The sequence below is a fragment of the Mus caroli genome, chromosome 14 (genome assembly GCF_900094665.2).
Source record: "Mus caroli chromosome 14, CAROLI_EIJ_v1.1, whole genome shotgun sequence".
NCBI lineage: Eukaryota > Metazoa > Chordata > Mammalia > Rodentia > Muridae > Mus > Mus caroli.
The window spans coordinates 93,603,708-93,617,317 of NC_034583.1; the positions used below are offsets into that span (position 1 = coordinate 93,603,708).

At 42.5% G+C, this 13,610-nt stretch overlaps 1 protein-coding gene across 1 annotated transcript in view; it reads left to right on the forward strand.

Moving 5' to 3' along the window:
• Positions 1 to 13,610, forward strand: part of Scel (sciellin) — a 103,483-nt gene that overhangs the window by 32,383 nt on the left and 57,490 nt on the right. The window contains exon 8 of the mRNA XM_021181896.1: positions 590 to 655. Within this exon, the coding sequence (XP_021037555.1) occupies positions 590 to 655 (66 nt within the window). The remainder of the gene's footprint in view (positions 1 to 589; positions 656 to 13,610) is intronic.

Below are 13,610 nucleotides of genomic sequence, written 5' to 3' on the forward strand. Positions count from 1 at the left end.
CCCTCCCCCTCTCCCCTCCTGCTCCCCCTCCCCCTCCTCCTCCTTGCTCCCTTGGCCACATCAAGAGCTATATTCAGTTATATCCCCATACTATAAGGTCATCTTTCTAGCAGATGTTGAAACTGAGGTTAGCTTTGCTGTGGCATTCATATCTGCTTTAACATCCTGTCAGAGTGTTCTAGCATCCGGTCTAAGAATCAGATTTTTTTTAACTAGAGAATAAAGTTGTTACTTCATTATGAACTAGATCAGGAAGATAGACAAAGAGGAAGGACAATGTGGTGACATACATGAACCTGCAGTCCAGACTTAAGAGCTGGCATTCTTTCAATTTTTGAGGTTTTAAGGAAATGTCCACATGTTTGGTGTCAAAGGAAGTGAAAGAGCAGTTCATTTGGGGAAGAACAGCCTGAAGTATAGGGTCATTCCTTCCTACTCCGTTTATGAAGTATTGTTTATTCTATTCCCAAGGCTTTCTGTAAAAATTATCTTGCTGCCTTTTAGCTATCAATGTCTTCCTACCCCAAGACATGGGGGTGGGATCAGCCATTCAAACACAGTGGTCATGATTGATGCCCTTTCTTAACAGACAGTCCTGGTTCCCACCACCCCCTCCTGGTCACAATGCCTCTCCAAGCACAGCAGCCAGCAGAAGGTAAGGGGAGGTGTCAGAGGTAATTGCTATGTCACGGATGGAAGAGTGTATTAGTCACTGACAGCATATAATTGTGGATGGTTTTGAATAAATTGATGACAGTTTTGTGAACCCTGGAGAAGACAGTGCTCAGTGGGGGTGGAGTCAGGCTTACCCCACGCCCTGGGTGAGAAACCTGACAAGCTGTGAGAAGTGAGCAGGTGCCCATTTTAGTGTGCAATGATTTCTGTGAAAAAGTACTACAGATGTATGGGGAATCAACAGTGGGAAACTTACCACCTCACTGAGACAGATGTGAGCAGGACCAGTTCCTCCGAGGGCCATGAGTGATAGGTCTGTGCTCCTAAGAAGCTGCTGGCTTCCTGGCAATCATAGTCATCCCCTCGTCCGCACAGTCTGACTTTCCGTGTCAACTGCCATCTTCACCTGATCTGTTGGATCAGGGCTCCATCTTATTCCAGTATGACCTCATGTTAACTTAGAATATCTGAAAAGACCCTGCTTCCCCCAAATGCCACATTCTCAAGGAGAACGAGTCAAAACTTCCACATGGAAATCTCAGGGCACACAACTCAGCCCCTAACAGTGAATAGGAGAGAACTGAGTCAAATTTCAGGCTGGGGCGCCATTGTGGGTCCATCTGCTTCAAGTCCAGATGACTAGTGGGGATATGTGTGACAAATTCCTTGGAAGCACAGAGTGATAAATAAGTGATAAGTGAGTGTTTTCTCTTTACGTGGTCTTTTGAGAAGAAACATAACTTAAGTCGTAGACCTCATTCTACAGTCGCCATGCAGGGCACACCAACCATTCAATAAACAGCTAATAGATCAATCATTGGGTCAAAGGTCACTCTGGATTATTGGGTTCTCTTGGTGAATAAAACACAGAGCCTCTGCCTTGGATTTTAGGAAAGTATCTTCTACAGGTGTTGAACTCCTATGGTGTATGTCGCCACGAACACAGGAGGGAGGCGTGGCCTCTGACTGATTTTTATTTTAGGTTTGTATTCTGATAGCCAAAATTTTTCCATGTGAGAAGCCAAAATATCTTTACCAAAATAATTCCATATTTTGATGGGATTTCATCCTGCTTGTAACTGACAAACTGTATGTGTGTGTAATATACTATTGTCATATTTTCTAAATGTCCATCTGCCACACACACACACACACACACACACACACACACTTCCAGTGTCTCTTTTATCTCCAAAATGATGGAAATTTGTAGAAATACGTGTCCTTTAATGCCACCCTTGACTATGTCCTTTAATATCATTGGATCTGTAAATATATAAACCAGTTAGTTGGTCAAAGAAATTAAGTTCCTTATTCACATCTTTGTAAATATTTACAGATAGATTTGACATGCCAATAAAGTCATAAGATACATCAAATAACCATAATATGGAATAACATCCACTTTCTCTTAAAATGTTTTCTTCTTAAGCATATATATCTGCAGGTGACTTCCTGCTACATGAACGGCCAAGAATGACTGTATTTCTAGTGTGAAGCCTCCCCTTTCCTCAGGATATCACGAGATAATTCCTCTACAACTACTCACATTTCTCTTTGTCGGTTAAAGTACTCCCCCACACCCCACCTCCGAGTGTCATGAGAGCCATTCCTTTTTCTCTGATAGACAAGACATGGCATTTTTGCTAGAAGTATTTACTAGATATTTCCAAAATCACTTCTATTTTGTGACCCGTTCTTCCTGCTTCTGGTATTAATATAAATGATCATCACAGTGGACAAGTGATTATATAACTTTGTAAAAATGTGCAAGGATTGGTCCTGAGTCAAAATCTCATATATTCAAGGCCTGTTGAGCTTGTAGGTATGGGTTTGCTCAGGAGCCGGCAGCCCTGGCTATCAGCCACAACAACTCAGCAGTTGGCTGGATGTGTTTAAACAAGGAAGATGAAACAATGCTCTCTTAAAAAAAAAAATCTGGCTCAGATCCATAGCACTAGAACTAAGGAAATGGGACTGTGGGTTTCATTGATCAGTGGAACTCTCAGCTCGTGTTTGGGAGCACGGGTATTTACATAATGCCCAGACATACTCAGGCTTCTCACTGAGGGGAGATGATACAGCCACGCCGGGCATAAGGGCTTGACTCTAAAAGCACAAGTGCTTTGGAGTTGAATACGGTGTCCTCTTCCTTAATATCTTCAATGCCAGTGCCTTGCCAGGGTTGATAAGTAGACTTTGTAATAAGTGCCAAGAAAAATTAAAAAGGAACAATTATAAATGACGAAAGGGAGTGAGCGCTACTAAAACAGATATCTGTCCCCATAGGAACCAAAGTGAATGAAAGTAGGTCAGCGACAGATAAAACTGGGGGACCGTGCTTTTAACACCGGTTATGAGCATAACGCTGATGTGGTTTCTCTGGATCTTTCACGGTACACTGGGATCCTCACTCTTTCTCCTCCCTGCCCCCTTCCCTCAAAGCACCGTCCGACTGCCTCACAGGGCGTTCAGCCCATTGCACAGGCGCGCTCTCACAGCGCAGTCACCCCTGAACTGTTTTATCTTCCACCTTCTCTCTGTGTTGTATACTTATGCATCCTCCAGACATCCAGCATCCCAAGAGACAGCATCTCTCCCAATGGTTTTCTCTAGACTTCTGCAGCCTCTAACGCTGTGGATCATACCCTTAACTTGCTGTGCTAGCCAGGAATTCAAAGCGAGCTGTGTTTGGGTTGAAAACTTGTGCTGGCTGGCATAAACTGGAACAGAGGGTTTTCCTAATGAAGGTCAGGATTTCATAGCTTTATTATCTGTGTGACATCTTTCTTTACACGTGGATGCTTTTGCCTATGGCTGTCAGTTTATCTGGATGTTCATACTTGCTTTTATATCTACAACGGTACATCTATCTACATATTTAAGTAAACAGGGCCAGCAAGATCAGCTATACTTTAAGTAATCACCTACCAGTCTGAAAGGACATTTAAAGTAGTTTTTTTTTTTTTTTTAAATCACATTTAGCCCAGGTATAGTGGTACCTGCTTTTAATCCCAGCACTTTGGAGGCAGAGGCAGGTGCATCTCTGAGTTCAGCCTGGTCTATATAGAGAGTTCCAGGCTAACCAGGACCAGACAGGGCCCTGTCTCAAACAAAACAAACCACGTAACACATCATATAGCTAAGTAAAAAATTTACACATTTCAAATAAAAGCAAAGCAAAGCCAAAACCATAAACAAACAATAACAACAACAATAAACCAACCCAAGACCCTTCACATGTTCTGAGGTTTTCACAGTCATACAACTTCAACATTCGCCATAACTAAGTTTGGACTCTTCCTGAGCTATACGTGAAGCCTGAAAACCAGCAATGAACAAAAGTATAAACAATAAAGCAAAATGTGAATGGCACAAAGATCAGTTTTATGTTTTCAGACACCACTCAGACAGGCTTTAAGTAGTTTGTAAGGCTCAAGAATAGAATTTGGTAAAAGATTTGACTATGTATGGCTTTACTCTTGTCAATGAAAAGAAATCAAATGCTCTCACACTTGAATATAATTGTGAGAAATTAATTGTTTGAGTCATGTCGTAGTTGCTCATAACTGCTTTAGTTTCAATAATTTCTTAACTAAAATTTCAGACTAAATAGCATAAAACTTCCTAAGGGAATGATAATTTTCTGTTCCATATCCATAAGTCTTGAAAGGAAGGGTTCAGGCATGAATGATTAAACAAATTAGAGGGCAAAGTTGAATAATAGGAAGGCTTGGAAGGCTTTTCTTCCTTCCTTCCTTCCTTCCTTCCTTCCTTCCTTCCTTCCTTCCTTCCTTCCTTCCTTCCTTCCTCCCTCCCTCCCTCCCTCTCTCTCTATTTCTATCTCTCTTTCTTTCTTTCTTTTGTTTTTTTGAGACAGGGTTTCTCTGAATAGCCCTGGCTGTCCTGGAACTCACCCTATAGACCAAGCTGGCCTCGAACTCAGAAGTCTGCCTGCCTCTGCCTCCCAAGTGCTGGGATTAAAGGTGTGCACTACCACTGCTGGCCAGGAAGGCTTTTCATTTGCGATAAATATTAAAAAGACAAATTGAATTCGTGACAATAGGGCACAGCATGTAAGCTTTGCTTAGGCAAACCCATTTCCCCCTTCTAATTGATTTCTGAGGTTGCTCTTGGTCAGGTCAGCGCTCTGCTCACTGGATAGTAAATGCTGTTTTGAAACACAAGTAACTGGCCTAATGTTTTGAATTATCAAGATATGTCAACAGGTTTATATTCTCTGAAATTTTATCTGATGCCATCAGCACAAATATTTTCTTTTCATTTTTTTTATCAAGACTGAATTTAAAAAAAAAATGTAGCTTTATTAGCTATTCTTTATTGCGTTCATCTGTCTGTTCTGCCCCTGGGATCAAGCCTTACTGTTTTCTCTTTATTCAAATCTTTCATCTTAAAAATATCGTCTTTGACAGTTTCTGGGCAGATCGTCCAAATCCGTTCAGTTGGCACTCTTTCTCTTCATCCTGCCAATGGTTCCCATCTGAATTCAACTGGTTTGCATTATCTTCAGCTCTTGGGAACAGCTCTCCCTAAGGTCACTGATGGCTTTGGTGATAACGCCCTGCTGACTCAGCAGGTCCTGCAGACTGGCACTTTCACAATGAACAGCTACAACTACTGCTTCAAGACTGTGCTAACCACACCCTGACACATGTTTCTAGACTTTTCTTTTCTTTCTTTCTTTCTTTCTTTCTTTCTTTCTTTCTTTCTTTCTTTCTTTCTTTCTTCCTTCCTTCCTTCCTTCCTTCCTTCCCTTTTGTTTTCTTTTATTGGATATTTTATTTATTTACACTTCAAATGTTATTGCCTTTCCTGGTTTCCCCTTCGGAACCCCCCTATCCTACCCCTTCCCCCTGCTTCTATGAGAGTGTTCCCTACCCACCCATCTACCCTCTCCAGGCTCCCTACCCTGGCATTCCCGTACACTGGGGCATTGAACCTTCACAGCATCAAGGGCCTCTCCTCCCATTGATGCCTGATAAGGCCATCCTCTGCTACATATGTGGCTAGAGCCATGAGTCCCTCCATGTGTACTCTTTGGTTAGTGGTTTAGTCCCTCAGAGCTCTGGGGGTTCTGGTTGGTTATATTGTTCTTCCTATGGGTTGCAAACCCCTTCAGCTCCTTCAGTTCTTTCTCTAACTCCTCCACTGTGCTTAGTCCAATGGTTGGCTGTGAACATCTGCCTCTGTATTTGTCAGGCTCTAGCAGAGCCTCTCAGGATTTTATTTTAAATAATTCTCTTTTAGTTGACTTTCTTCTTCATGACTCAATCATTATGTATCAGTGTGCCTAAAGCCCAAAGCCATCTCCTCTCTCCTCACAGTGCTCTGTGCTCCTGCCTTCAGCAGGGGTGCAAGGCCAGGATGCCAAAGGTCACTTGCTCCTCCAGAACTATCTGGTTTTCACTGGATAGTCACCTGCTTGCTTGACACTTTTGCTTAAATGTCTCAGAACAATTAGAAACACAGCTCGTTCATGATATTTGTGATTTACTGAGTCCTCACCTTTCACCTTAGTTCACACCATCACCATTCCTAGCCATTTGACACCCTAGTACACCTTCTAGTTTCTTTCTGTTGCTGTGATAACATAACCTTGACAGAAATCAACTGAGGGGAGAAGGAGTTTTATTTCATCTTACAATTCCAGGTTACAGTCCACCATCACGGAGAAGTCACGGCAGAAACTTCCAACAACTAGTTATACCTTGTCTACGGTGAAGGCCAGGGAGAAGTGAATACAGGCACATTTACCTGCCTGCTTGTGCTCAGCAGCCTCATACTCCTTGTTTCTCCACCTCAGTTTTCGCCCTCTCAGAAAATTCCCGCACTATTTATGCCAGACAGTTTAGTTCTGCCATGTCCTAGGCCTGGAAATCCCAGAAGCGCTCATTCTTGTAACCAACGGGAGCATTCGTTGACCCGCACTCTGGGCATCCAGTCTTAAAGGAGGGTTCCGTGCTACCTTTTACAACAAAACTACTCTTTCGAGTCATAGCCATACCAACAGTTACTGACACCCTCACTGACAAGTTCTATCACTGACCTCTGTGTCTTCCTTCTCTTACCCCATCCTTAGGGTAGTGTTTGAGATTAGCGTGGGCCAGGGAAAAGTCGCCACTAGGTGGCAGTAGCACACCAATCTTAGTTTGGTGCTTTGCAGGGTTCGCCTGTTCAGAGCAGTGAGATTCTCCAAAGGCCACACTAATTGCATGTGAGCCACACTCACAGGGGAAAAGGGAAGGGGCCTCCTGGGAGGCAAGGGTCGTAAAGGGAGCTTATGTGTCCAGGAGATGCCATTTGGGAGTGTGGTGGGAAATTCCTGTCCCAGAACTCCAAGGGGCCACTGCAGCTCAGAGTTCTTTATGATAGCTAAATGTGCCAACCTCAGGCATAAATAACCAGTGTACCGGCAACACAAGGAGTCACACACAGAGCATCCATATCCTGTGGGACACCTGTTACACGCGGGAAGCTTGTCATGTGGATTTGGGGAACAGATCTTGGAAGAAGAGAAGTATTTTGTATTTGTATTTGAGTATGATGTAATCACGCAGTGTCAAATGATTGCTTAGGGCATGCGCAGTAGGACCAAAGATGCTGCTACTATGTTTAGCATTGAGCAGGTGGATTCTGGGATACTTGAAGGACAGTTTTGTGGAGGCGATGCTCAAACAAAAAGAAATGCTTGGATGTGGGTTGGGATCAGGGAGGAGCTGGGTAAGAGGCTAAGGGATCCTGACTTAGGGATGGACTTCAAATGGGACATATTTAGAATGAAGTTACTGTGGAGACGATCAGATAAGAAGGGGATGGATATGGAATGCTGCCCAAAGGGGTTGTTGGTTTTTTTTTTTTTTATCTGAATTCTGGATTCAGAAAAATTAATAATCCTTACTGTGCAACTAACAGTGCCTTACCTTTAAACAACTGCTATAGCCTATTCATTAAATACGTGGAGTCATCTTGTAATCCTTTGCAGCATTGAGCAAATGTATCCATAGTTATTTATTAATAGACGTGGCCATCCTTGATTCTGCTCCCTACTGTGTGTAAAACAATTCATTTCCTCAGCTTGTTACCGCCATGTGACTTTGTAGTTAACTGAGCCTTGTTCTATGTGCTTAGAGTTTGAGGACTGACTAAATATCTCCCTCCCACCCTACTTTCCTTCTGTCTGTCTCATTCCAAAGCACAGCTGTTGATCCCTGTCTATGTGTACGAAAGCACTTGGGTAGACTCCAGAGATACACTGGTGTCAGGTCCAATCTCTACTTCAGGAGACTCAAAAGCCATCTATCACTAATGATATCTTTATATTTTTATTTGGCTTTTAAGTTTCTCCACCCCGTTTTACTGTCATATAATTCCTTTGCAAGGGTGATAGCATTTGCCAGACTGGAGCCAATGAGAGAACAGGTGACAGGTGCCCTACAGGAAACACAGACTATGGGACCATGGATGTGTCACTGATGGAGAGGGGTCACAGAGCTACCTTCTGCCTTCTGAGCCAACCAATACATCTTAATGAATTCAAGTGCTTCTATGTATTTTGAGGACTTTGAGGTCTAGTGGTTAGATCTCATCTAAGATTCATGCATGAACCTTGCTAGCCAGGGACTGTTGCACAATCCAAACATGGGAGGAGGATGCAGGAGGCCCACATGTTCAAAGCCAGCCTGAGCCACATAGTGAAGCCGTGTTAGAAAGCAAAGCAAGCAATTTGTTAAGCCATATTATAGGGCTTGCTTAAGAGTCAGTATAAATATTCATAAATGCTAGCCAGAGAGAAGAACAATGAAGCTACTGTCTCTATTTCCAGTACTAATCAAGCCAGTATGTCTTCTTCAGGAATCATTTTCAAACACAAGGAAGAAAATAAACGTGGGATAGAAATGAGATCGTGGACACATACCTGTCGAAAGGAGAAAAGAACTACTTCCTGTGCACCCCCATTATCACCTCACCCTTTTTCTGTTACAACCTCTTCTTTTATGGGTTTTGACTTCCAGTTAGCGGATTGGTAGAATTAGGGGAGAAAAAAAAAACCCTGATTGAGAAGCAAGTTACCATAGCAACCTTGCACTGTAGTTATATTTTTCTGTCTGCAACTATAAATGGTAAAATGTAACCTTTCTAATTATGCTGCAGCATTGTTAACCCTGTCAGTGCCAAACCCCTTACAAAGTGCTTCACATGCACACAAAGCAACAGATTTCATTTTCATCTCAACAACAAAAAAAATCTATACATTAACAAGAATCTCTTATAAATATTAATGTTGCCTGCACTTAGTAACATGCCGGAGTATAGATAACTTAAAAAAAAATCATGCCTGTGTCTCCAGACTCCATATTTTAAACAGCCCAGATAGTTAACACATTAACCTTGGTCAAGGTTTGCCCTTTCATTGAAATGGCTTTTGACTAGAATGAGAAAGCTAGCTTAGCAGAACAAGTAAAGGCCTTGACCTTGAACAAGGACTTGCTTTCTCTTCAGTTGTTTAGGGACAACTCGGACCCCCTCAGGGACTCCCCACATCAGGTTTAAGCAACTCATGCAGACCAGTACTTTGCCCAGTGTGGATCTCTGTGCCCTATCCCTCCCTTGGGTCCCTGTTGTTCCTCTGTCTGCCAAAGACCAATGAGATTGCTGAAGCGGAGGTGTTTCAGGTCCAAAGCAGAGTTAAGGAAAAAGTCAGGATACCTAGGGCTTGTCACTTAACAAAACATCATCCTGGCTCAACCATAAAAGCCAGGCAGGTTGGACAAGAAAGAAACTGCTTTGCTCTTTAGCAGTATTGCCTCAATCTATCAGAGATTGCTACATAGTTCTCTCAAAATTCAAACACTCTGGCACAGTACAAATGGCTGTCTTTGCTCATTCAAATTGTAGCAAGTTACTTAACTCAGATTTCTTCCCTACTGATTCAGCAGGAGTGGAGCACAGTCGGACAAGGGGGCTTGGCCTTGTGTAGTAAGCTTGGGAAGGGGACTTAGGAACAAAGCTCCAGGCGGGGAGCCCCGGGTTGATGCCCTGTGGGTGATGGGGGTGTCAATCAAGTGTCTTCTGAGGACATTTGGGAGGAGCAGGAGCTTGTAAAGACTGTCATTTTTCCTAAGACCGTCTTTGTACTTGGGGAATGGGGCCGTGCACTTTCTTGTCTTCTCATCTCTCAGCTGTTTAAAAAAGAAAATCACCCAGCAGATTCGCGTATGAGTAGTCTTTTGCATGTATAGAGTGCATGAGCCATCCTGCCATGCTCTTTCCATTGTATTGCCGAGTGGTGTGCTATCAGAGAGACCACCACAGTTTAGTTATCTACTCAGTGAAGGGGGAAAAAAAAAACATCAGGGCTTCAAACAGTCCTTGTGGTTTGTGTGAACGTCCGTAAACGATTGTCTTAAGCAAATGCCAACAAGTGCTAGGTCACATGATAAGCACGCACATGCGTAACTTTGTAAAGACCTCATGGTTTGGGTCAAAACGTCTGTTGCTTTTGCATGCACACTGGCAAAGGTAAAGAGCCCGGCTTGCTACATTTCCTCAATGGTGTCTAGTATTTTCAGTTTAAAAGCCCTTCTTTTAGCTATTCTAACGCGTGCTTTACCTCAGTATTGCCTAGGTGCCTGCTTTCTTAGGGACCAGCTGTGCAGTGTGGCCTTTTGTATCTTTCTTTGTCATATGTACATCTTTTCTTGCGAAGTACACGTTTCAATATTTTGCCTTTTGTTGGTGTTGTATATGCTTATTTCTGAGTTCTGAGAGTTTTATAAAAATATATGTCTTTTATCAGACATATAAATTTATAACTTTTTGAGTGTGCTGCTGACAGTTTCAATCTTTTAACCATGTATTTGTTAGAACAAAAGTTTTTTAAAACATGTTGAAATCTGATTTTTTTTTCAGTCTTCATTTAATGAATTATGCCTTTGGTATCGTGTCTAACCCAGGGTCACAAAGTGTTTCTCCTAAATATCTTTTAGTTTCATGATTTACATATAGGTTTACGATCCGTTCTGAGTGGATCCCTTTGGGTGGATCCCTTCAAGTAGATCCATTTGAATAGACACCATTTTAGTGCTGATGTATTTTCCACTTCACCTGATAATTCCTGGATTATTATTATTATTATCATTATTATTACCCCTTTGCAAAAACTACCTAAGGACTAAAAACTAGTCTGACTGAACAAATACTTCAGAACTTGTGTCTCTTTGGGTCTATTGACCATCTGTATTAGTTTCTGTTTTTTCTGTTTCTAAAGCAAAAACAAATCTGAAGTTATGTTCTTATAAATGATTAAGCCAACTAAGACATTAGGCTAATTCTTTTCTTCCTAATTCAGTCTTGTGGGGACTCAAGAAGGGCCCAGACATTGTGATTTGTTGGTCTTTTCACTTTAGATCCCAGTACCAGCAGGGTCCAGACCACTCAATGCTATAACCTGAACTAGTCTTTTTGACAGAGCAGCCTTTGGGAATCAAACCACATCTATTCTAAAGAACCGACTGTTGTGGACTTATGTTCTTGATCAAATCTCAAGTTAAATTTTATTAGGTACAACAGCATCCACATATGTTTGAAAAAGCCCAGTACTCAAATGTTAAGTTACTTGGTCTATACAATAAATAAATAAATAAATAAATAAATAAATAAATAAAATAAAAATAAAAGCCAGAATCTCCAGGGATGGAGAATTCTCTGCAGACTCTGTCTTCCTGAGTGATCATCTAGACCAGCCATTCTCTTAAGTAAAGAAACAGAGATTCAAGAAGAACTAGCATGATTTCCAGGCTCATACAAAGTAGGCCAGAAGCTGGTCTGGAGCTGAGACCCTGAAATTCTGACTCATTGTTCAGGACTTAGGAAAGTGACCCCGAGCCACTAGAAAGTCACATCATGACAGTCATTTTCATTTGAACATGGCCTTGTGCCTTGTACGCTCTTTGCTATACTTTTTCTAGCCCCCCACACTGGTATCTATCCTAACACTAAAACACGGGTGGCTGTGGGAACAAGTTCTTGTTGAGCTGATTGGGTCTGCTTCTCTGGCTTTGAACTTGAAAGCCTCCTGAGTTAGCCTGGGGGGGGGGAGGGTTGGACTATGAGGATGAACCACCAGGACTGACTTAGCAGCCTTTGAAAAAATAAATTTGCATTTGAAACACTTGATTAGCTGTAGTGTGGTGAAGAGAAAAGAAGCAAGTGACTGACATCAAAAGGTCTGTACCAAAGACCTTGGCTGAGATGCTCACCAGTGTGGGAAAAACGTACACAGCTTCCTAACCCTTAGTGGGAAAAAAAAAAAAAAACGCACCCACGTGGTACGCTTATGGAACTAATAAAATGATGCTTGTGAGAGCCTGCTGATACACACTCATTCCTAAAGTATTTGTAATTTTATTTTTCTTAGACATTAGAGATTTTGATATTTGAGGATTTCGACATGGGATTGCAGTTTGCCACCCACCCTTAAGATCCCTAAATTGATAAGGTGACTGTATTAATGACCTTCCTATCTCTGTGATAAAAAACCATGACCTAGGCAACTTGTAGAAGCAGGAGGATATTTAGGCATATGGCTTCAGGGGAGTGAGAGTCCGTCCCTCGGTGCAGGGTAACACAGCAGTGGTCAGCAGCCGTGGTGGCAGGAACAGCTGAGAACTCACCTCTTGGTTCCTACAAGCTCCTTTGATATTGCTGGAATGGAAATGCTATTTGTGAGAGACAAGGAAGACACACGATGAACAGTGAGAGCGAAGCTCTCAGATGTGTGTGTCGGGGGTTCCTTGACAGAACCCAGGGCCCATGGCCTCCAACTCAAACTGGAATTCAAGTCTGGGAGACAAGCTCATTGCCCCAGAACAACCCTAGGGCCAGAAGGGATCTGAAAAATGGGCAACATAAACAGCCCTTTCTACAAGGGGATCCCCTCACCCCAATCTGGTCTTTGTATCATAGATTGAAACATATAGTTTTCATACGTTTCTCTTGAAAACTGCCTTTATATTTCTTGAAGCGACTCTTTACAGTTACATCCACTGACAGTTACCACTGTGGTGGCATAGATCTTGGGAAAGCTTGTGTGGGGTGCTGGGAAGGGCAGAGGAGAGAGAGGGGACTATCTAAGCTCAAACATCAGGACTCTGAAGTAGAATTCAATTAAGATCACTCTATAAATGTCCTTTGTTTCCTTCCCTTCACAACACTCCAGGCCGCAGCTTCCTGCCTAGCTTTCGTTTTTAATCCCCCTGCTTGGAACACATAAGGTTCCTGGCACACTGTGAATGTCTTTGCTCATCCTTCCCTCACCCCAGGCTTGGGTTCTGTCGTCTGTGGCTGTCAACACAAAGATGCAAATGGAAGCTCCTCTGAGGTGAAGTCAAGCCCTCAGGGCATTGCCCTGCAGCTGACCCAGCAGGGTGCAAAACTACCACTCAGTGAACTACATATGCTCCAGGGCTCTTGGCTTTCAGGACCCATATCCCTCCGATCTTGGCTTTTGTGACTCCAGCCATCTCAGATCTATTTTTTTTTTTCTATGCCAGCATCTACCTCCCAAACTCAGCAAGTATTTACTCTTTGAAGCATCAGCCATTCTAAGATAGAAGAAATCTTGTTGGTGCCGGTCTGGTATAAGCAAAGCTTGACATAGACCTGCGTCTCTGTTTTATAACCGTCCATCCTTGTGGTTACTGCTGCCCTGCCTGTATGTTGCGCATCCAGTGCCCTATGCAGTCCTACTCTTACCCAGGAATAATCTTTATCTTCTTTCTACTTCTGGAAGGAAAGGGTTTGATCACTAAATCCTCACCAGTTATCAGTTATCAGTTGATGTATGTGCCCAACACATGTTTTTTTTTTTGTTGGTTGTTTGTTTGTTTGTTTGGTTGTTTTTTTTTTTTTTTTAA